Raw genomic sequence first — 24,686 nt, forward strand, 5'->3', positions numbered from 1 at the left:
TCAAAGATGATATTAAATATAAGCATAAAGAAAAACGTAAGCATAGGGATGGAACTTATGAAACCTGAAGCATAGGTCCTGATGAGACTACCTAGGAGAAGAGGTTGATAGAGAAATACGGAGGTACCAACACTGAATCTTCGGGAACTCTAGGCTTTAGAGGTTAAAGAAAAAAAAAAAGTTTGAGAACCTCTGTAATTTCCTTATCTAAACTTATCTACTTGTATATCGTCACAGAGAAATCTTGAGAGCACATTATTGGAAAACCAAACTAGCTTCTTCCCAGAATAGCTGATATCCTTCATGAAAATGAAATGTTGTTGCTAGGACTTGAGAAACAAGGAAAAACAAGTAAGCCAGAAGCTCCAAAATGTTTTTTTTATTTTCAATTGATTAATGAATCAAATGTTTCACTCTAACAGATGTCCCATCTCAATTCCATTACTAACGTTTTTAACTCAAAGGCATCATGAATACAAATGGCAGCAGAACTGAAGCTTTCACAATCAACGATTACATTTTCCATGATACCATTTCTCACAATTATGTTTTCTTACTGAGGAATTGCATTGATGAAAGCCCAGATAATTTTTATTTTTAAGGTTACTTAAATTGCAAGAGTTTTCTTAGAAAAAATTGTAAGAAAATCTTCCAGCTAAAAGTTTTAAAACTTGTGAATTACAATAACAAGGAATTGTACCAACTAAGCTAATAGGAGAAGTAACTAGCTATGATTCCTCACTGAGTGGGTCACAGCACCTTCTGTGAATGAATACAGACTAATTTCAAAGTGCTGAAGTGAATATTTAGAAGGGAGCAATCCAATTTCATCAGCTAGGTCAGTGTGTTGCCAAACATTCAACTTTCATATTTAGCTTCCAAGGATTCATGCAAAGTACAATGCTTCTGAAGTCTGATCTAATGGAGCCATCAGGAAAAAGATCATTATCAATCTTGCTGGGGCCATCTGAAATGCTTATTGTCAGTAACAATTTAGGGTAGAAATATGTATGACAGATAAGCAAGTGAATACACTGCTTTGCTATTTGAAGCAGCGAGGAAATCCATGTAACAGGTAATATACCTAAAAGATTATCTTTTATTAGTGAATGCAAATGTGGAGTCTGAAATGGTTAGCTTCCTATTAAACAAATGAAAATATCAATTCTAGTCTGAATTTAAGCATGGAGAAAGATACTTCTGAAAATTATGCACCTTTTGTTCTAATGTCTCTCTTTTTAAAAAATCTTCTCCACACACTGCTTCAATTCATCAGAAAATCAAAGCATGAACACCTGGGAAAGAATAGAGTATCAAAGAAGACAGCTAGTTGAAATTTCTAAAGACAAGACTCATAAAATAAAGTCAGTTTCTTTTAGTTAGAGAATAGGTTTGATATACAGGAAAAACAATAGCTTTGATTCACTTTGGTTAATGTGAATCTGTTCAGACTGTTTATATAACATATTGACTTAAATGTAAAAAACTGTATTTCAAGACAGTTCTGATTAAAGGATATTCTTTAAAGGCTCTAATAATATATCATGGACAATGAAGGAGAGAGAAAAGTCTTGATCATTTATGTACTCCCTGTCTCTAGCACATTTCCTGGCTTATGGTGGTAGATACTAAATTATATGTTTGTTGAATTATTTGAAATGAATCCACTTATTCTTTCTCTTCTGAGCCAAATGTCTTTCAAAATGTATATTAAATGGTAGTTTTTCCGATTTCTCCATGCATTTTTAACATTTTCAGTTTCATACATGTTGATGTTAATATTTCTATTAACTGGTTATAATTTCATGGTACATAGTATTTTTATTTGTATGGGCAAAAAGTAATCACTTTTTTCTTGCTGAGACTACTTCTGTTTGCATATCTTTGCTCACCTTTCCATTTTTAAACTTTGTGTTTTCTTTTTTTCCTTTTAACTTTTATTTTAAGTTCAGGAGTACAAGTGCAGGTTTGTTATCTATGTAAATTTGTGTCATGGGGGTTTGTGGTAGATTATTTCATCACCCAGGTATTAAGCATAGTGCCCATTAGTTATTTTTCCTGATCCTCTCCCTCCTTCCCGGCTCCACCTTCCACGAGGCCCCAGTGTGGTTGTTCCCCTTTATGGCTTCTCCACAACAAAATAAACTATCAACTGAGTAAACAGACAATCTACAGAATGAGAGAAAATTCTCTCAAAATATGCATCTAACAAAGGTCTAATATCCAACATTTATAAGGAAGTTAAACAAATTTACAAGAAAAAAAAAACAACCCCATAAAAAAGTGGGCAAAGAACATGAACAGACGCTTCTCAAAATTAGACATACACGCAGCCAACAATCACATGAAAAAAAGCTCAACATCACTGATCATTAGAGAAATGCAAATCAAAACCACAATTAGATACCATCTAACACCAGTCAGAATGGCTATTATAAAAACTTTGTGTTTTTTTAAAAAAGTATTTGCTTATTAAAAATAATGTAATATATGTACATGGTAGAAAAATCCAAAAGGTATAAAGAACAAACAGAAAAACTAAATTTTCTGCCCACATAGCTTCCGTCTCTGGGGCAACTACTGTTGTCAGTTACTTTTCAAGATATTCCAGATATTATCCATATTCTATGTATATATAAGTGTGTTAGTCTGTTCTCACACTACCAATAAAGATATACCCAAGACTTGGCAATTTATAAAGGAGAAAAGTTTAATTGACTCTCAGTTCAGCATGGCTTGGAAGGCCTCAGGAAACTTACAATCATGGCAGAAGAGGAAGCAAACACATCCTTCTTCACATGATGTCAGGAATGAGAAGCGATGAGCCAAAGGGGAAAAACCCCTTATAAAACCATTAGATCTTGTAAGAACTCACTCAATATCACTAGAACAGCATGGAGGTAACTTCCCCCATGATTAAATTACCTCCCACCAGGCCCCTCCCATGACACATGGGCATTATGGGAACTACAAGATGAGCTTTGTTTTAAAGTTTTATTTGTTTTTTAAGACAAATCATATAACAGTACACATACCGCCCACAATGTTTAGGTAATTTAACAATATACACAGGATTTTGTTCCATTTCAGTACATTCATTTTATTCATTCAGTACTTTAAGTGCATTCATTCATTTAATATATTTATTTCAGCTCCTCATTTTTTTTTCTAGTTAATTTTTTTTTATTATTATACTTTAAGATTTAGGGTACATGTGCACATTGTGCAGGTTAGTTACATATGTATACATGTGCCATGTTGGTGCGCTGCACCCACTAACTCGTCATCTAGCGTTAGGTATATCTCCCAATGCTATCCCTCCCCCCGCCCCCCACCCCACAACAGTCCCCAGAGTGTGATATTCCCCTTCCTGTGTCCATGTGATCTCATTGTTCAATTCCCACCTATGAGTGAGAATATGTGGTGTTTGGTTTTTTGTTCTTGTGATAGTTTACTGAGAATGATGATTTCCAATTTCATCCATGTCCCTACAAAGGACATGAACTCATCATTTTTGATGGCTGCATAGTATTCCATGGTGTATATGTGCCACATTTTCTTAATCCAGTCTATCATTGTTGGACATTTGGGTTGGTTCCAAGTCTTTGCTATTGTGAATAATGCCGCAATAAACATACGTGTGCATGTGTCTTTATAGCAGCATGATTTATAGTCCTTTCGGTATATACCCAGGAATGGGATGGCTGGGTCAAATGGTATTTCTAGTTCTAGATCCCTGAGGAATCGCCACACTGACTTCCACAATGGTTGAACTAGTTTACAGTCCCACCAACAGTGTAAAAGTGTTCCTATTTCTCCACATCCTCTCCAGCACCTGTTGTTTCCTAACTTTTTAATGATTGCCATTCTAACTGGTGTGAGATGGTATCTCATTGTGGTTTTGATTTGCATTTCTCTGATGGCCAGTGATGATGAGCATTTTTTCATGTGTTCTTTGGCTGCATAAATGTCTTCTTTTGAGAAGTGTCTGTTCATGTCCTTCGCCCACTTTTTGATGGGGTTGTTTGTTTTTTTCTTGTAAATTTGTTTGAGTTCATTGTAGATTCTGGATATTAGCCCTTTGTCAGATGAGTAGGTTGCAAAAATTTTCTCCCATTTTGTAGGTTGCCTGTTCACTCTGATGGTAGTTTCTTTTGCTGTGCAGAAGCTCTTTAGTTTAATTAGATCCCATTTGTCAATTTTGGCTTCTGTTGCCATTGCTTTTGGTGTTTTGGACATGAAGTCCTTGCCCACGCCTATGTCCTGAATGGTAATGCCTAGGTTTTCTTCTAGGGTTTTTATGGTTTTAGGTCTAACATTTAAGTCTTTAATCCATCTTGAATTGATTTTTGTATAAGGTGTAAGGAAGGGATCCAGTTTCAGCTTTCTACATATGGCTAGCCAGTTTTCCCAGCACCATTTATTAAATAGGGAATCCTTTCCCCATTGCTTGTTTTTCTCAGGTTTGTCAAAGATCAGATAGTTGTAGATATGCGGCATTATTTCTGAGGGCTCTGTTCTGTTCCATTGATCCATATCTCTGTTTTGGTACCAGTACCATGCTGTTTTGGTTACTGTAGCCTTGTAGTATAGTTTGAAGTCAGGTAGTGTGATGCCTCCAGCTTTGTTCTTTTGGCTTAGGAATGACTGGATGATGCGGGCTCTTTTTTGGTTCCATATGAACTTTAAAGTAGTTTTTTCCAATTCTGTGAAGAAAGTCATTGGTAGCTTGATGGGGATGGCATTGAATCTGTAAATTACCTTGGACAGTATGGCCATTTTCACGATATTGATTCTTCCTACCCATGAGCATGGAATGTTCTTCCATTTGTTTGTATTCTCTTTTATTTCCTTGAGCAGTGGTTTGTAGTTCTCCTTGAAGAGGTCCTTCATATCCCTTGTAAGTTGGATTCCTAGGTATTTTATTCTCTTTGAAGCAATTGTGAATGGGAGTTCACTCATGATTTGGCTCTCTGTTTGTCTGTTGTTGGTGTATAAGAATGCTTGTGATTTTTGTACATTGATTTTGTATCCTGAGACTTTGCTGAAGTTGCTTATTGGCTTAAGGAGATTTTGGGCTGTCAGCTCCTCATTTTTAAAAAGCTGAATGGCATTACAGTATACTATATGGATGCAATAAAATTATTGTAGCTATTCTTTTGTCATTTAGATTTTTTTGGTTCGATTTTTGCCATTGGAAACACTGTTGCAATTAATATTGCCATTTCACTCATAGGCAGGTACATATATAGGATAAATTCCTAGAAGTAGAATCACTATGCCAAAGGGTTTAAGCAGTTATAAAGTTAAAGATATTTTGGTATTGCTCTCCAAGAATATGGAACAATTTATACTCCACCAGCCTCTTTCAGCTCTCAGAAAGAGCCTCTTTTACCACACCTCCTAACACAGTGCATCGTCACAATTTTTGAATATGGACAATTTGATAGTTAAAAAATGGCATCTTGTACTTTTAACTTGCAATTATTTTATTATGAATAAGGCTGAACATTATATAAATGTATGATAAATTTACTGGGAATATTTTCTCCACTCTATGTCTTCCTGTTTTACTCTGTCAGTGACATCATTTAATGAATAGAATTTCCTAATTTTAATATAGGTCAATTTACCCAATTTCCTTTATAGTTGTATGCTTTCATTTTAAAAATAAACATTTATATTTAAATATAGAAATGTTTTTTGTATGTTGATATGGTTTGGCTTTGTCCCCACCCAAATTCCATCTTGAAATGTAATTCCCACAATTCCCATGTGTTATGGGAGGAAACTGGTGGGCGGTGATTGAATTATGGGGATGGGTCTTTCCTGTGCTGTTCTTGTGATAGTGAATGAGTCTCATGAGATCTGATGGTTTTAAAACTGGGAGTTTCCCTGTACAAGCTCTTTTCTCTTGTGTGCCACCATGTGAGATGTGCCTTTCACCTTCCACCATGATTGTGAGGCCTCCCCAGCCACGTGAAACTGTAAGTCCAATAAACAATTTCTTTTGTAAAATGCCTAGTCTCAGGTATCTCTTTATCAGCAGCATGAAAACAGACTTGTACAGATGTAGGTTGTGAAAAAGGGACACAACTGTGTTTTAAAGATAGATGTCCAGTTTTCCCAATATAAGTTATTGAACAATCCATTTTTTCCCACTTAATCAAATTGCCAACTATATTATAAACTAAATTCCTTTATGTGTCTTGTCTATTTTCAGAATCTATAGTCTTTAACTTTGATATATCTTAATTTTTATTTTAGTTATTAAAACTTTGTATGATGTCTTAATAAATGGTAAGCTTGGATCTCTCATTATTGTTCTTTTTATAAATTTTCCTTGCTATTATTGCTCATTAATTTTTCATTTAAATTTAAAAATCAGATTTTCTTGCATAAAATTTTTGTTATTTTTATTTAAAATTTTTAGTATAAAAGTAAAAATTGAAATTTTTTGATGTTGCTCTTCTTTTCCAATGGCACATTATGGTATTCCTTTATTATATGTCTCTTGGTAGCATTTGAAAGTTACCTTTATATAGATCCCAAATGTTTACCAAGTTTATTCTCTTCTTTTTAAGTTCCAGGGTACATGTGCAGGGTGTGCAGGTTTGTTACATAGGTAAATGTGTGCCATGGAATACTATGCAACCATAAAAAGGAATGAGATCATGTCCTTTAGAGGGGCATGGATGGAATTGGAGCCATTATCCTCAGCAAACTAAAGCAGGATCAGAAAACCAAACACCACATGTTCTCACTTATAAGTGGGAGCTGAACAATGAGAACACATGGACACATGGGGAAAAACAACACACACCGGGGCCTGTAGGGGGTGAGGTGCAGGGAGGGAGAGCAACAGGAAAAATAGCTAATGCATTCTGGGCTTTTAAAAGTGTATTGTTAAGATATTTTGGGGTATTGTAAATGATATACTTTCTGTCATTATATTTTTTAGTTGACTACTGCTTATATATGGACATATATGTATATGCTATTGATTTCTATATTCTGATTTTAAACTTGGCCATCTTATTTATTGCTTAAATAAATTAATTAAAAATTTATTGCTTAAATTTATTTAAGCAATTTATTAATTAATTATAAATTAAGCAATTTATTAATTAAATTTATTGCTTAAATAAATTAATTAAATAAATAAATTTAAAAAATTTATTGCTTAAAATAATTTTTAAATTATTTCCTTTGATTTATCATCATAAATATATTTTTTCTTCCTTTCAATTCATCATCAGATTTACATCTAAAATGATATAAATAACAGTTTTGATGAAGGGCATATTTTAGGAAAGAGTGATATGTTTTTTGGATTTTTAATTTAATTTTTTATTTTAGGTTCTGAGGTACGTGTGCAGGTTTGTTATATACATAAACTCAGGTCACAAGGGTTTGTTTTACAGATTATTTCTTCACCCAGGTGCTAAGCCTGGTACTCAATAGTTATCTTTTCTCACTCTCTTCCTCCCCAAACCCTCCACTCTCAAGTAGGCCCCAGTGTATGTTGTTTCTCTGAAAGAGTGATATATTTTTTGAATGCTTGACTAAATCAGTACTCCTTGGGCCACTAGCTCATTTTGTTGAAGCTCTATAGCTCCTGTTTGGTATAGCTTTAAAGTTTTTCTCTCTTCTTTTTTTAATTTTTGTGAAGTCTGTGCTCATCATAATTATCTCAAGCTTTGCTCTTTGTTGCTATTTTCAGTGACATCTATTTTTTCTTCCTATTTGTAACATATTCATAAGTTCTGTAATGGTATTATTTAGGCCCTTTATTGGGTTCCCTGGGCTTCAATCTTTCTTTTCACCCCATTTTCTACCTTTATTTTTTGTATTTCAGCACTTTTTAATTGACTTTATTTTAAGTTTTCCTACAGCATAAATCATGAGCAATTAATTCCCTTCTGCCCCTTGAACTATAGGTTAAACTCTTTGTCTCCTTCCTTTGCTCCCTCCCTCTCTTCCTTATTTTCTTCTTCTTTTTTTTAGAGGTTATGAAGACCAAGATCACACAGGGTTAATAGCATGAGCTCAGGAGCCAGATACCAGTGATTTGTGTCCTGGCTCTGTCATCATTTGTATGATTTTAGGCAAGTTATTAAACCTCCAAACTGTACATAAAATAACAATACCTATAGGGTTTCTTAAAAGGACTAGAATATGTATGCATAAAACATTAGAACACCGCCTAATACATACCAGGTGCTTAATAGATTAGATTACAATAATACGCTTCTTTCTGGTTTTGATGGAGGTATTCTTACAGAGTTACTAAATTCTTTCATCCTGCTCATGACTGGGCAGCTCAACTGGACATTCTATTTGCTCTGATATAACGCATGTGACTGGTTTACCTTTGTCCTTTGTGCCTAGAATCATTTTGTTTTCCCACACCAAGTTACAGTGGGAGTGGAGGTCTGGCTATTTTGTGTTCTCATCACATTTTGTGCCTGAGCAATAGCTGGCAAGGGTGTTGGAAGAGATCTCAGTAGAGGCTACAGGCAAGTGTGTCATTTTTCTTGTAAGACCCCAATTCTGTTAGCTTTTGAGATTTTGTTAAATGTCCTACACCAAGTTGCATCTAATTGGAGAAATTTCTCTAATTTGGAGTGTGGCTAGAGAACATTTATTTCCACCAGAGAATATCAGCATAGCTACTCACTTTACCCCCTTTAGACTTTCTCAATCACAAGTTTCAACTACTCTTTGAAAAAGATAAGCCTGCTAGCTCAGTGTGTTCTTCTCTGGATTTAATGGTATCAGTGAGAAGTCTTAGGATTTTGTCAATCACCAGTACAATCTCAGGAGGGAAATGGGAGTCGGGTAGCGTCTGAGCCTCTCTAAGCCTTTCTGCTACAATTTCCTTCTTTTAGTCACAGGTTTTTAAGTGTATTGCATTAAGTTGTGCTTCACTGCTTCTTTTGTCACTGTAGGCAAAATTTTCTAATGGTTTTGGTTGCTAATTGTCCCTAAGTTTTACTCATTTTGTGAGTTACTGAAGGAGAAAATAACCTGTTCTCATAATCTGGAAAACAGTTCTTTAGTAGTATGCACATTGTGTTTCATAAAAAACTTTCCCTAAGGACATTATTTTTATGTTTATCTTTCCATTATTTTTATAACCAGCCCTTCCTTATACCTGTGGTATTCACTTTTATATCTATATGTGCTGGGTAACATATGCACTTGCCAAATTCCATCTTATTTCTGATAATCCAATTTGTTTACCTTCAGGTTACCTATAATTGATAGATGAGGAAAGGGTGGTGAATATAAGGAATTGCTGAGTCACTACTGAGATTGATATCAATAGGTCCAGATGCTAGGTGCAGTCCAACAATATTACATTCAATAGAGATAAAGCAAGTGTATAAGTCTACAAATACAAAATTATTCTAAAATAAAATGTGATAGATCTGATAGCCAAAACTTCATATGAAATAATATTCAATTGTCTTATTCTTGACATGAACCAACAAAAAGATTCTTAAAAATAAAGCTAACACAATTTTATACTACAATAACAGAAGTAGAGTATGGAGCTCACGTGCACAAAATTCACTCACTATGGTCTGTGCTTACAAGCACACAAAGGGATCTGTATATCCAATTCTGTGTATTGTTACTTAGGTGGCATACTGCCAAAATTTATAGAAATTTGTAGAGAAAACTCATAGAAATTTGTAGAGAAAATTTCTCTACAGCAAAATAAAGGGATTAAAAATGATGATGAATCAAGAATGGTTAATGAACTGGGGGTCTTAATCTAAAGGAAAGAGTCCTGAAAGGAGACTTGACAGTGGCCTACAAATGTCTGAAGGGCTCTCTTGTGAAGAGTTGTCCGCTGTAGCTGTAGAAAGCAAAAGCAAGATTAATGGAAAATTTTAGAGGAATTCTACTTTCAGCTCAATTATAGAAAAAAAAATCCAGTGATGGGCACAGTCTCCCAAGTGAACAGCTACCATTAGTATGGGCAAACTTTCTCTCCAGAGTATTAAAGCATAAATTGAAGACTTGGTCACGGTTTCCTAGAAAAAGCCTGGGCATATATTTATAGTACTGTCACATTTTACACACTATACTGTGACCACTATTTCCTTTGAGGGCACACCATGTTTCTATACCCAATTTTTAGTCTTGTCTTCAGAGCATGTTCAATTAATGCTTTGTTAAATATTAGTTTGGTGCAAAAGTAATTGTGTGCTTTTTGCTATTAAATGTAATGAGTGAAAATATATGAGTGAATCTGTGTATTGAGAGAGATCAGAATATTTGACATCTTAGAATTCTTGAACATCAAAATTATTATAATTAAAAAAACTGCTACCACATTCAGTTGATTCAAATAAATGGAACTATGAAGAATAAAATTTTCATTTTGACTCTACTACTACTAAAAACTCAATGACTATTTTTAGGTCCCTGGGAAGTAACTACTGAACTGTTGCTTCATGTGACTAATGGCTTATACTGAACAATCATACGTATATACCTTCATTCACCACGATAAGGCACTGACTCTTCCAGAAATGTACCTAGTTTGTTTCCTGTGTCATTTTTACTCTTCTTTTTTCTTAACTACTCTTTTTTCAGCCTTGACTAATAATTCTCAATCTTGCCTAATATCAACCTTTATTTTGCAATTTTTCAATTTTCAGTGAACTCAGTGGGATCTCATAACTAGATAACCCATAGAATTGTCCATGTTTAAAAATGCATAAGCTGGTGTTCTTTACAGATATTAAAATAGATTTCATTTTATCTTTCCTAGTAAGTTTTCTATATGGGATAAAGTACCCAAAGTATCTATCTACAATTGAGTTATGTTCAGAGACAAAGTCTATGTAGTACAGGCTTTTGACTGACAGCTTAGTGGCATTAGGAGTCATGGTCCATGAATAGAAAGTACTGCAAGTTTTAATGTATTGGATCTCAGTGTTCCATAGAAGGTGAAAAATTTAACGGACATTGGTCCATGAGTTGAGGAACCAAAATGGATTTAGTCAGGGATCATGAAGAATTTAGCATGAAGTCAGTATCAGTCAGCAGAGGAGGACTGCATTATTTCAGTTTAGGTAAATGCCAGTCTTCTAAGAAGATACTTGGGAAAAAAGCCAAAACTTCTTTATTTATTCTCATTCCTTTAATTTAGCATTACAACTTCCAGACCTAATATGTTTTTGAAATAAAATATTTATTGAGTGAATAGATGATTGTTTTCTGTGCATATTTCCTTTTAAAAAAGTAAACAAAAAGAAGAACACTTAAAATTTAATTAGATGCCGATACATACCCAATATCTCTAATGCTTATTTAAGTTAAGCAAGGATTTCAACTTAGGTCCTAGCTCCAAATCCCAGTCTTTTCAACAAATTGCTTTGCTGCTGGCCATAAATTTAAAAAATTTATAGTTGTATTTACCACAGCAACATTTTTTTAAAGCTTACAAACAATTCCATGTAGGTAAATATTTACCTTGAGTAACTATTCACAGCTTTTCACAGGGCTTGTTGTGTGAATGATAAAACTTTAAATGTTGAAAAACCAAAAGTACATTTAGTACAGTGCAATTATTTAAATCTGAAATTTTCATTGTAAAAATAATTTTGACTTCAAAAATTTGTTCAAGGAGCCATTGATCATATATTCTGTTAAAAAATTATAGATCAGCTTTAAACAGCAAATAAGAAAACTGTGAAAAGAAACAGTGGCCATGTTATCCCCAAAGGGCACATGACAGGAGTGGCATCATTCATTAATTTCCAAAAAGATTTAGCAAACGTAATCGTGTGATTAATTCTCTCATAATGTTGTATTATACAGAACAGTGGGAATTACAGTGGCAATATTTGTAGTTTGTTCTTTCATGATAAATGATTTGCTACACAATGTTAGGAGAGAGCTTGTTTACAGACATCATTATGAATATTGACCAAATATTAGCTTGGAGAAAGAGCCTCGAATTCACAAGCATATGTCTTATATCCAGAAATAATCAGAAATTAACAAGGTGCATGCACAAGAAATTCTACAGGAAAAGTACCTGGGAACAAGGTGAATTTATCAAATATGGTGTCCTTCATTTAATAATAATAATAATAATAATAAAAGATTTGCTCTCTGGTAGACAGGAGAGCGGTAATTTAGCTACAATTTATTTCTAAGAAGACTGTTTCCCTGGTTTAAGACAAATAGTTCACCACTTTCTTTCTTATTCCATATATTTTATTCCAATAGAAGGTTGCACTATATATATACTCAAGTAAATTTCCTTGTGTACCCGAGGGAACCATTGTGGTAATTCAAAAGGATTTTAAAAATTAGCACTAAAAGGAAAATGTAGTGTTTTGAGAACTCATGCCAAATAGTTAAATTTGCTATTCATGCTTATTGAACAAATCATTGTTCCAGCATGGCCTTTCACCCAAAACAGGTCCATCTACCACTAGGAACTTGATCCCAGGACATGAGCCTGAATAAAAAGTAAACTGTTTCCTGTATTCAGAGACATTTTTGCACATGCATTAGAAAATGAATAAACATAGTAATTTACTCCATGGCAAGAAATAAGAAAATGCATGAGGTCCCCTGATACAGTAAACGGTTGGGTGCCAGTAATCAAACCAGTTGTACAAACTTTGTTTTTAGTTTCTACCAGTGGTCTGGTAAAATGCTTGGTCATGAACTGCTGAATTTCAGATAACTAATACCTTTGCTAACCTAAACATCTCCAAGTTATTATGGTTACAAGATAGAAAATCCAACTTGTTAAAGAAAAAAAAAAACACACACACACTATTGACAAAGCTATCCATGGACAGATCAGGGAAAAAAAGAAGAATTTTGGTGCAGACAGTCTCGGTACTAAGTGTTAAGAACAGTGCATTTAATTTTCAATTAAAATTTTAATTCATTCAGTGTTCATTCTCAATAAGACAGCTCTAGGCCTATCAATTAGCCAAATGACTAACGTCAGGAAATTTTCAGATGACTTCCTCACATCAAGACTGGATAGTTCACTTTGGCCATATGGGCATCAGAAAAAAAAACAAAAACCAGGAGCAGATGGAGGAGTAAGAACAGATCTGATAAAGGAAATGAGTATGATAAATAGAAAAGCTGGTAAAATTTATTTAAGTTAGATATTTAATAAATTTTCGTCTATAATATCAGATGCAAGTCAAGTTGATATTTAGATAAGCTGGACATGAAATTTGTCACATAAGTTATACAATAAAGTAAAAATCAAAAATCTAGTAATTGTTTTTTGATTAAGTGGACTGGTAAGCAATGTGCCAGATGCCTCCAATTTCTTGTACATACAATTTCTGTAAGGAGTGAAAAAAGGTAAGGTGCCAAAACATGGGCTTCACTCATACGGACTCTTCGCAGTTGAAAAATTGTCAGCTTCCATCTGAGCCATTCCTTTTCCCCTTGCCACGTTGCTTTGATGGTTATGATCTATCTTGCACTCCCCACTTATCTCTGCCCCAATTCTTCCCATTTACTACCCAGAACTGGGTCACAGACTGGAGCTTGTACTTTCCTTTTAAGTATCACTTAATGCTTCAAATTTAGCACTGGCCAGGATAGACATCATTACATTAATGACTTAGGGTTAGAATTAGCGGTTTCTTTATCTCCTTAATTTGGGTTGTTGATATTCATCCTTTTCATGCCCTATGGGTTACTTGGCCTGATAATAAAAGAATGAACAAAAAAGGAAGAAATAAAGCACATCAGAAGTTGTTAGAAATGAAAGATTGCTTCTGATTGCGTCAATTAGTGATAGCTTTATGGAGAAGTTAACACTGAACTGGCTCTTGGGGGATGGATATGATGTCAGCAGATAGTGGTCACAATAGTAAGAGAAGACATTCAAAGTTGGGAATGAAATGAACAGGAAAATATGGCATATGTTTAAGAAATGGTACACAGGGCAGCTCACCTGCATCAGGAGATATGTGAATGGGACAATGAAGAAGAGAAGACTGAAACCAAGTTTTGTGGCTGGAGGAGAAAGAGATCATAGAGTGCCTAAAATGCTACTTACTGGCAATGAAAAACTACTGGAGACTTTTTTTTTTTTTTTTTTTTTTTTTACCAGGGGAGAATCATGAACAGTTTTGAATTTTTGGAAGATTGGTATAGAAGATATGTGTTGGTATGGAAGGGAGGGACCAGCAATGAAGCCTATTATAGTATGCCAGATAAGATATCAAGAAGACAGGCTGCATAAATGTCTTCTTTTGAGAAGTGTCTGTTCATATCCATCGCCCACTTGTTGATGGGGTTGTTTTTTTCTTGTAAATTTGTTGGAGTTCATTGTAGATTCTGGATATTAGCCTTTTGTCAGATGAGTAGATTGCAAAATTTTTCTCCCATTCTGTAGGTTGCCTGTTCACTCTGATGGTAGTTTCTTTTGCTGTGCAGAAGCTCTTTAGTTTAATGAGATCCCATTTGTCAATTTTGACTTTTGTTGCCATTGCTTTTGGTGGTTTAGACATGAAGTCCTTGCCCATGCCTATGTCCTGAATGGTATTGCCTAGGTTTTCTTCTAGGGTTTGTATGGTTTTAGGTCTAACATTTAAGTCTTTAATTCATCTTGAATTAATTTTTGTGTAAGGTGTAAGGAAGGGATCCAGTTTCAGCTTTCTACATATGGCTAGCCAGTTTTCCCTGCACCATTTATTAAATAGGGAATAGTTTCCCCATTTCTTGTTTTTGTCAGGTTTGTCAAAGATCAGATGGTTGTAGATATGTGGCATTATTTCTGAGGGCTCTGTTCTGTTGCATTGGTCTACATCTCTGTTTTGGTACCAGTACCATGTTGTTTTGGTTACTGTAGCCTTGTAGTATAGTTTGAAGCCAGGTAGCAAGATGCCTCCAGCTTTGTTCTTTTGGCTTAGGATTGAGAAGACATTTATGCAGCCAAAAGACACATGAAAAAATGCTCATCATCGCTGGCCATCAGAGAAATGCAAATCAAAATCACAGTGAGATACCATCTCACACCACTTAGAATGGCGATCATTAAAAAGTCAGGAAATAACGGGTGCTGGAGAGGATGTGGAGAAATAGGAACACTTTTACACTGTTGGTGGGAGTGTAAACTAGTTCAACCATTGTGGAAGTCACTGTGGTGACTCCTCAGGGATCTAGAACTAGAAATACCATTTGACCCAGCAATCCCATTACTGGGTATATACCCAAAGGATTATAAATTGTGTTGCTAGAAAGACACATGCACACGTATGTTTATTGTGGCACTATTCACAATAGCAAAGATTTGGAACCAACCCAAATGTCCAACAATGATAGACTGGATTAAGAAAATATGGCACACATACACCACGGAATACTATGCAGCCATCAAAAATGATGAGTTCATGTCCTTTGTAGGGACATGGATGAAGCTGGAAACCATCATTCTCAGCAAACTATCGCAAGGACAAAATACCAAACACTGCATGTTCTCACTCATAGGTGGGAACTGAACAATGAGAACACATGGATACAGGAAGGGGAACATCATACACCGGGGCCTGTTGTGGGGTGGGGGAGGGGGGAGGGATAGCATTAGGAGATATACCTAATGTTAAATGATGAGTTACTGGGTGCAGCACACCAACATGGCACATGTATACATATGTAACTAACCTGCATGTTGTGCACATGTACCCTAAAACTTAAAGTATAATATAAAAAAAAAAAGAAAAAAAAAGAAGACAGGAACACCATAATAATGGCAGTAGAGATTTTAAAGAGAGGATTAATATTTTGTAAGTGGCTTCCAAAAGGTATGATGCCTGATTTAATAAAGCAGCGAAGAAGAGAGAACCAAAAGGAAAAAAAGGACGTCCAAGGCCTTTTACTGTGGGTGACTAAGACAATCGTTTGAATAAATGGAGAGGTCAAAAGCAGGAGTAGGTCACATGGGTGAGGGGCGAGTGATGGAACCTGGTGCTAAGGAGATATCATAAGGCTAAGTTTTAATATACTTGGAGCTATTTCTGCACATGGCATACCCTGACACAGATGCCCAAACTGGGAAAACCAAAGAAAAATCCTAAACATATATATGCATTTTCATAAAGCATAGAGTTATATGACACATCATAACTCAAACCTGTTAGAAACAAATTTATATAGAGCTAAAGAAAAAATACAGCTGTACATAACATATATGTGCATATACACATAACATAAATATATTTACATATTATATATATGCATACATGCATGCATAAGCCAAATATATATTGGTTCTATCTGGAATCGCTAAATATTAAAAGCTTTTAATAAATAGTCAATTCATTAATTCAACAAATATTCCAGTGCTTTTAAAGGACCTCCCCCAAATTTTTTTAATCTATCCATCTGACAAAGGTCTAATATCCAGAATCTACAAAGAACTTAAACACATTTACAAGAAAAAAAACAACCCCATTAAAAAGTGGGCAAAGGACATGAATAGAACCTTCTCAAAAGAAGACATACATGCAGCCAACGAACATATGAAAAAAAGCTCAACGTCACTGATCATCAGAGAAATGCAAATTAAAACCACAATGAGATACCATCTCACACCAGCTAGAATGGCTATTATTAAAAAGTCAAAAAAAAAAAAAAAAAAGACAACAGTTGCAGGCAAGGTTGTGGAGAAAATGGAATGCTTTTACACTGTTGGTGGGAGTGTAAATGAGTTTAACCACTGTGGAAGACAGTGTGGAAATGGAATGCTTTTACATTGTTGGTAGGAACATAAATTAGTTTAGCCACTGTGGAAGATAGTCCTCAAAGACCTAAAGGCAGATGTACCATTTGACTCAGCAATCCCACCACAGGGTATATACCCAAAGAAATATAAATCATTCTATTATAAAGATACATGCAGGTGTCTTTTCATTGCAGCACTATTCACAATAGCAAAGACATGGAATGAACCTAAATGCCCATCAAATGACAGACTGGATAAATAAATGTGGTATATATACACCATGGAATACTATGCAGCCATAAAAAAGGAAGGAGATCATGTCCTTTGCAGAGACATAGATGGAATTGGAAGCCATTATCATCAGCAAACTAATGCAGGAACAGAAAGCCAGATACAGCATGTTCTCACTTACAAGTGGCAGCTGAGCAATGAGAATACACGGACACATGGAAGGAAACAACACACACTGGGGCCTGTTGGAGGGGAAGCAGGAGGAAGGGAGAGCATCAGGTACTAGGAAGAATAGCTGTTGGATGCTGGGCTTAATACCTAGGTGATGGGATGATCTGTGTAGCCAACCACCATGGCACAAATTTACCTATGTAACAAACCTGCACATCCTGCACATATACCTCTGAACTTAAATTAAAAGTTGAAGGAAAAAAAAGAACCTCTCATAGTATTTTATATTAAATATTATATTAAATACAATCTAATCCTTTAGTCCCTTAGTATTAATGAGTTCTTTGCTACTTTTGTTTATTTCCCCTTCTGCCAAATATGGTAATAAGAGTAAAAAGATTATAAGAATTTATTAAGAATTTACAATTCTTATCCTGAAAATAACTCTATGAATTACATATTTAGATATAACCATTTTGCAGATGCGGAAAGTGAGTCATAAAGTGGTTCATATATTTGTTCTAGGCTCATGGCTGCTTGAAGATATCCAGGAACTTCTTCATTACATATGTGTCTTCTTTAATGACTGAATTATGAACATTATAAGTGTTCATTGGTATAGTAACTTCTACAGTTTGTGCATTTCATAGTTACCATTTTTCCTGTACAAAACATAAACTTACAATCTTTACTACATTCTCATTTTACACTGATACAGAGCTCTGTAATGGCAAAAAGTATGTATCTGTAGAGATATGAGAGTTTAAAAACATTTTAAAAAATAATGGAGGAGAATTGCTAAAAATTGTCACTACCTAGATTTAATCACTCTTTCAGTTTTTATTAAGGAGTAAGGTGGCTAAAATAAAGCTACAAGCAAGACCACCTTTGGATATCAATTAATAAAACTGGAGCTTTCACATTTTTGCTTTTAGAACTTAGCCTTAAACCACCTATATGATTCCTAAGCAACAACAGCATCTTAAAAGAAGTCATCTAATTTCTCCTGTAGCTTTAGGCTTCTTTGGCCCAGGCCATAGAAACAAACAGTTCTGTACTTGTTTAATTATATATTAATAGCTCCTTGGAAGTTATGATTTAATGTGTTCTTGCGAAAGTCACTAGGAAGCCTTTTATAGTAAATCTATTTCCTGGAAACCCACATACACACTTCAGATTTCCTTCCTTTGCTTGATTTTTGGTTGCTTGGCAAGCCTAAATGGATTTGCCTAATACTTTCTTCCTACATATAATTACCTATTTCCTTCTCAATTGATTGCCCACATGCAGACACCCCAGGTGCTTACAATGACCAAATCTATAACTGTGATGTTAGCAAGGTTTCTACCTATTTTGAGAAAAGACATTCTAAGTTAGAATGAGTATTACCCAAATATCCATTACTGAAATATATGGCTATAAATCACCAATGAGATGATTGATTCTATCTGAGTGTTGGGAAGATTAGCTCTGCTATAAAGACAAAATCACATACATCAAAGGTTATCTCAAATTAGTAATTTTTGCAATAGACCAAATCAATACAGAGTACGAAATTGAAAAACTGTAAATTTAATTTGCCACAAATCACTGTTTCACAGAATCTCTTAATGTTTTACCTACAGCATACAAAGGAATAAATCTGTTTATCCTCTATTCTGTGCAAAAACAAACACAATCCCCAAACTGAAAACATTCTTGGCATTAATAATCTATAAAATCTATAAAATAGATTTATTAAATGCATTAACTCTTTAAAATAGCTGAAGTAGCCATATTCATATTTTTTATATTAAAGATTAATAAAAAGTAAAAAAGTCAATTTAAAAATATTTTCCCAAACCCAGATATTTCACAAAATATAGTGAAAAATCAATATGTTAATTTGGCAGGGTTTTTAGACAGACCTTCTCCAGTTCTGCTTCCTTGAGATTTCCTTTTCAGACACATCAGAGGTTCCCTCTGTCCTCAGAGATTCCTTCATAATCTTCCCTACCTCACAAATGGCACCCCAACTAAAAAACTGAACCTCATCCTTGAAACACCACCATCTATTTTACCAATAAATGGCATCAAGATAGCTCAAGTCCATTTACTTTTTTCTCCTTCCTCCAAGTAACCCCTAACTGATCTCTGCTCTCACTTCTGCCCTCTTCAATTCATTCGCTTCATAGCAGCCAGAATGACCTTCTAAAAATTACATACTTTATCATGTGTCACTCATGCTTAAAATATCACAATAATTTCCCATTGCATTTCAATATAAACACAAATCTTCAAATATGGTGAACAATGCTAAGCATGATCTGGCCCTTGCTCATCTCAGCCATATTTCATGTAATTAATTTTCATATTATTAGACTCCTAGAAGTTATCAAGATCTTTTCCTACACTATAGCCATCACACTCACATGCCTCTGCTTCTATCTGGGATGCTCTCGAGACCCCATTCTTTACCTGGCTAAATGTCTGTTTTAATTTATATTTCAAAGCTTAGTTTAAGTGACACTTGCTTACAGAAGTCTCCTTTGACCCACTGTTTAATTGGCACCCCCTTAACAATCTGTTACATTTATTCCTAGTACTTTTCCCAATTTATATTATAGGTGTTTTCCCCACCAGGCTATCATCTCCTTGAGAGCAAGAACTATCTGAATTTTCTTTGTGAATCTCTATTGTCTGGATCTGTGCCAGGTACACACTAAACAATATGTATTTGTTGAATCATTGAAGGACTACATTAATGTATATCTAGATAACTCTGTATTATATATACATAATTCAATCCAGTTAGCTCAGTTGGCTAGATTTTTGATGCTTACTATATTGTACCCATGTGCTCAAGGAAGGTCAGATAAACTATGCACATGTTAAGTTTTTTTTTCTTTTAAAGTTCTGGAATACATGTACAGAATGTGCAGGTTTGTTACATAGATATACATGTACCATGGTGGTTTGCTGCACCTATCAACCCGTCATCTAGGTTTTAAGCCCCGTGTGCATTAGGTATTTGTCCTAATGCTATCCCTCCCCTTCCCCACAACCCCGGAACAGGCCCTGGTGTGTAAAGTTCCCCTCCCTGTGTCCATGTGTTCTCATTGTTCAACTCCCACGACTGAGACCATGTGGTGTTTGGTTTTCTGTTACTGCGTTAGTTTGCTGAAAATTTTAAATCCTCTGGACCATTTTGTCTCTCCTAGTTATGACGAATCACATCTTCCACTTTGTTCCAGTGAAATCATGGCTCAGGCTCCATTATAGAGCTGAGTTCATTTTCTGTTGCATTAAAGGTAGTTGACTTCAAGTGCATCTCTCCCATTTAAACTTTCTGAGGACAGAGACGACATCTCATTTATCTTCACTCCAGGGTGCATAAGAGTTTCCACTGTATGAGTTAAACATTGGTAGGAATTCCCTTTACACATATTGTAATTCAAAAATGAAGAATTATAAGGTGCCAAGTGAAGTTAAGACCACGAGGTATCATCAGAGTTAGTGTAAAATCCAGTTTAAGTATTCAACTTACTCTGATTCAGCACTTGCTGTGTTTATGGTACTAGGAGAGGGATGAGGAATTTAAACAATGACTAAAATAGTTTTTCTGTAAATCAATAAGCTTCATATAGAGAAACAAATCTCCAACAGTGACCTCTGGACAGCGACAGTAGAAAGAAGTATGACTGACTCAGCATAACCGCAACAGGCCCAATAGTCTCACCTCTCTCTACAGGAATTTCGCAAGAGCCTGCTTTTTAGGGATGCAAAGTTATCTGGTTCTCCTCATCTCAGTAGACCAAGCTCACTTGTAACCCCATCTCCCATACACTGTATACTTTAATTGGGTTATTGCCTAGGTATACCGAGTTGATTAATACTCACTTCTCCCCATTTCCCCATTCCAGGTCCCACAGCAATTACTGCCCCACTCCGGGCTCAAGGAAGAAAGCAGTTCAGCATGAAGTAAACCAGCTGGAGCCCCAGTGTCAAAAATAAAGATCTAAAATATGTGTTCTTGGTAAAATTAAGTTTTAGTCATCTATAGCCTTTAAGTGCTCTGGATGACCTCCAGCTGCTCAGCTAGCAGAAGGTCTATAAATGCATGATGTTACTTTCTTTGCTGAGTGGTTAAAATTAGTATTTGTCTTAGGGCTATGCTGAATAATTACAGTTAATTGAATTACAGAAATAGCTACATATAATATATATTTTTAATAGAAATAATGGGTATGGCCATTTTGTTTGGCTTTAAAGCTCCTTGCAATATGATTTTAGTAAATGTGAGGGTTGAAAGTCTTTCATACCACTAGAGACTGTGGCATGAAAATGCTTCACTTTTTTTTCTTTTTACTCAGATTTAGTTCTATGATTTTAACACATTTGAATTTGACCCATGAGGAATCTCTGAATATTTTCATTACATTACCAAACAATTGTTACAAAGTTTAAAACCATATGTAGTAAATAATAGTACAGATAACATGCATATGTAGCTAATTTTGTTGGTCGGTCAGTTTGTGCCAGGCCTTATTCTAAATACTTTTTGTGAATCAACTCATCTAATCCTCACAACATCTCTAGGAGCAAGTACTATTCTTATTTGCACTTTGTAGATGAGAAAATATGGCCCAGAGAGGTTAAGCAATTTGCTCAAGGCCAAACAGCTAGTGAGCTGCAGAGCCAAGGTACTAATCTAGAAACTTTGGGCTGTAGAGTCTGCATCTTAACCACCAGGCTCTATTGCTTACCATGTGCCAGCTATTGGCTAAATGCTTAATCCTCATAAACCCTATGGATTGATGCTACCATTATGATCCCCATTTAATAATGAGGGAGCAGGTCCAACTAAGATGACTCTGCTAGCAAGTGGTTGAACCAGGCTTTTAAACTCAGTCCTGAGATCTTAAATACCACCCACTACTGCCTCCTAGAAGAGATGGTAGGCTTATTTTTTCAATCTCATATAGCATTAGAGATTAAATAGATTTTAAAGAAATGAGAAATGATTTACTCAAAGAGTACAGTGATTATTTGGTCATAATCATCTAAAATATTTAAATAATGTTAAGCTAATTATTAGATTTTTTCCAAAATATTAAATACTATTAAGTTACTACTTAATGTCATCATTCTGAAGAACAGAGTTCAAAGGATTATTCTTAAAAATTAGTATGGGCCAGGTACAGTGGCTCTCACCTGTAATCCCAACACTTTGGGAGGCCAAAGCAGGAGGATTACTTATGACCAGGAGTTCAAGACCAGCCTGGGCAACAAAGCAAGGGTCTGTCTCTACCAAAAAACAAATAAAATAATAATAATAATAATAATAATAACCACATGCACTAGTGCATGCCTGTAGTCCCAGCTATTTGAGAGGCTGAGATGGGAGGATCACTTGAGCCCAGGAGCTTGAGGCTTCAATGAGTCATGATCCTGCCACTGCACTCTAGCCTGGGCAACAGAGTGAGACCCTGCCTCAAAACAAAACAAAACAAAAAACAAACAAACAAAAATTAGGGTGGTAATTCATCTGTTTCTGCAACTCCACAGAGTAACTATAATAATCTCAAGAGATACGAGAACATTTCAAAAATATAAATTTTAACGTATTTTGGCTACTGCAAGCATAAAATGTCATGTAATATTGGGTACAACACATAAGAATATAACCAAACTTTAAACACATCACAACATTATAAAAATATAATTGTTATATTAGTACAGATTATTTTAATTATTATTTATATTACTATTTTGCTAAATGAGAGGATTTACCATTTGTATCTGAAAAATTAGTATTAATATGCTAGCTAAGTTATCATGACCCAGTAAGATTAAAAATTTATAGAAAAATATAGATGACTGTTAATATTTTTGTTTTTAAGGATGTTTCTACATAAATCTATTATTTCCTTCTTATCTGAGTTCATATTTAGAATACTGGTTTCCTTTACCCTTTGTAACCACTACTGTAGGATTTTAAATCTCTTGGTAAGCACTGAATGTCAGAGGTTAAAGAGTTCATCATACGACTATCGTGGCATAAACTTCAGTCAGATGGTTTGTCACTAGTGTCTGTGAGTCATTTATATTTTGATTACCTTTAGGGCCTTTGAACAGTTTGATTTCCACAACGGTCTCCAAAATAGGTCGTCTTCTACGCACATACAGCCGAACGATAGACCCTGCTTCCTTCAGGGCTTCCACCGCTTTACTGTGGGAAACCTCTGACACATCAACCTCATTCACCCGCAAGATACAATCATTGACCCTGCAAGGAAGGAAAAGAGTCAAGATTCAGAAGTGGCTAGCAGGATTTCTTAAAGAATATTATTATGTTTATCTGACCTTAAGAAGTGGGAAAGTAAAGAATCTAAAAAATTTTTAAATATTTAAATTTGGAAGGATGCTTCAAATGAAGGAAATCTAAAAAATGTCAAACTCCTCAAGCCTCTTAGCCTTCTTCCTAACCACTTTTGACCATACTACTGGTCAGTTCCCATCCTAAACTCCAGTCCACTTTGACTGGGACTGCTTACACATATGGCATAGTTAGAAGGGCATGTATTTTAAGGCCTCTGTAAGTTACATCATTATTTTAATTGGTTTGACTGAAAGTTACAATTTGAGTGGTTCTCAGAACTTACTACCATGAACTATATAGACATAAATACAATTATTTACAGACTAATTTTCTCAAATTTTTAATTTACTAGTTATAAAAGTAATAAGTAATCATTTTCAAATATCTGAAAAATATAAAAAGGTAGAAGAAAAAATACACTTGACTCAATCATCTAAAATAAACCTATTAGGTTGGGCGCAGTGGCTCATGCCTGTAATCCCAGCACTTTGGGAGGCCAAGGTGGCAGGATCACCTGAGGTCAGGGGTTCGAGACCAGCCTGACCAATATGGTGAAACCCCGTCTCTACCAAAAATACAAAAATTAGCTGGGCATGGTGGTGTGTGCCTGTAGTTCAGCTACTTGGGAGGCTGAGAAAAGAGAATTGCTTGAATCCCGAGGGTGGAGGTTGCAGTGAGCCGAGATCACGCCACTATACTCCAGCCTGGGAGACAGAGCGAGACTCCATCTCAAAAAAAGAAAATAATAATAATAATAAATTAAATAAGTCTGTCAGCTTTCTGGCAAATTATCTTCCAGTGTTTCCCCACCCTCCTCTCCACCTCGATTCATCTTATAATATTATAAATACTGAAGTTCAGATTTACAAAGTTCAAGGAGAACCTCAGATAATCCTGTTCCTAGGTGCTTACTTTGAAAACTAAGAACCACAACAAATTCTACATCAAACTTTCCTCTTTTTTTTTTTTTTTCATTTTCACATGGAAAGGAATAATTTGACATTTCCATAAACCTTTCCAGGTAGTTTAAAGTTATGTGGCCATCGACTCCAAATATATTTTATTTTCATGATAATAATTAGTGATAACATTAATAATGGTTAAGAGCACGGGGCTTGAGATTACAAAAATTTCTTTCCCTCACTCTGTATATCCATTCTAGTGTCCCCAGTCTCAGATCACCAT

General features: G+C 35.1%; 1 protein-coding gene across 33 annotated transcripts in view; it reads right to left on the minus strand.

The window, feature by feature from the left end:
- Positions 1–24,686, minus strand: part of DLG2 (discs large MAGUK scaffold protein 2) — a 2,168,441-nt gene that overhangs the window by 582,585 nt on the left and 1,561,170 nt on the right. For all 33 annotated transcript variants that reach the window (XM_063783330.1, XM_063783332.1, XM_063783324.1 and 30 more), the window contains one exon: positions 23,239–23,408. In XM_063783330.1, the coding sequence (XP_063639400.1) occupies positions 23,239–23,408 (170 nt within the window). The remainder of the gene's footprint in view (positions 1–23,238; positions 23,409–24,686) is intronic.

This window comes from Pan troglodytes, chromosome 9 (genome assembly GCF_028858775.2).
Source record: "Pan troglodytes isolate AG18354 chromosome 9, NHGRI_mPanTro3-v2.0_pri, whole genome shotgun sequence".
NCBI lineage: Eukaryota > Metazoa > Chordata > Mammalia > Primates > Hominidae > Pan > Pan troglodytes.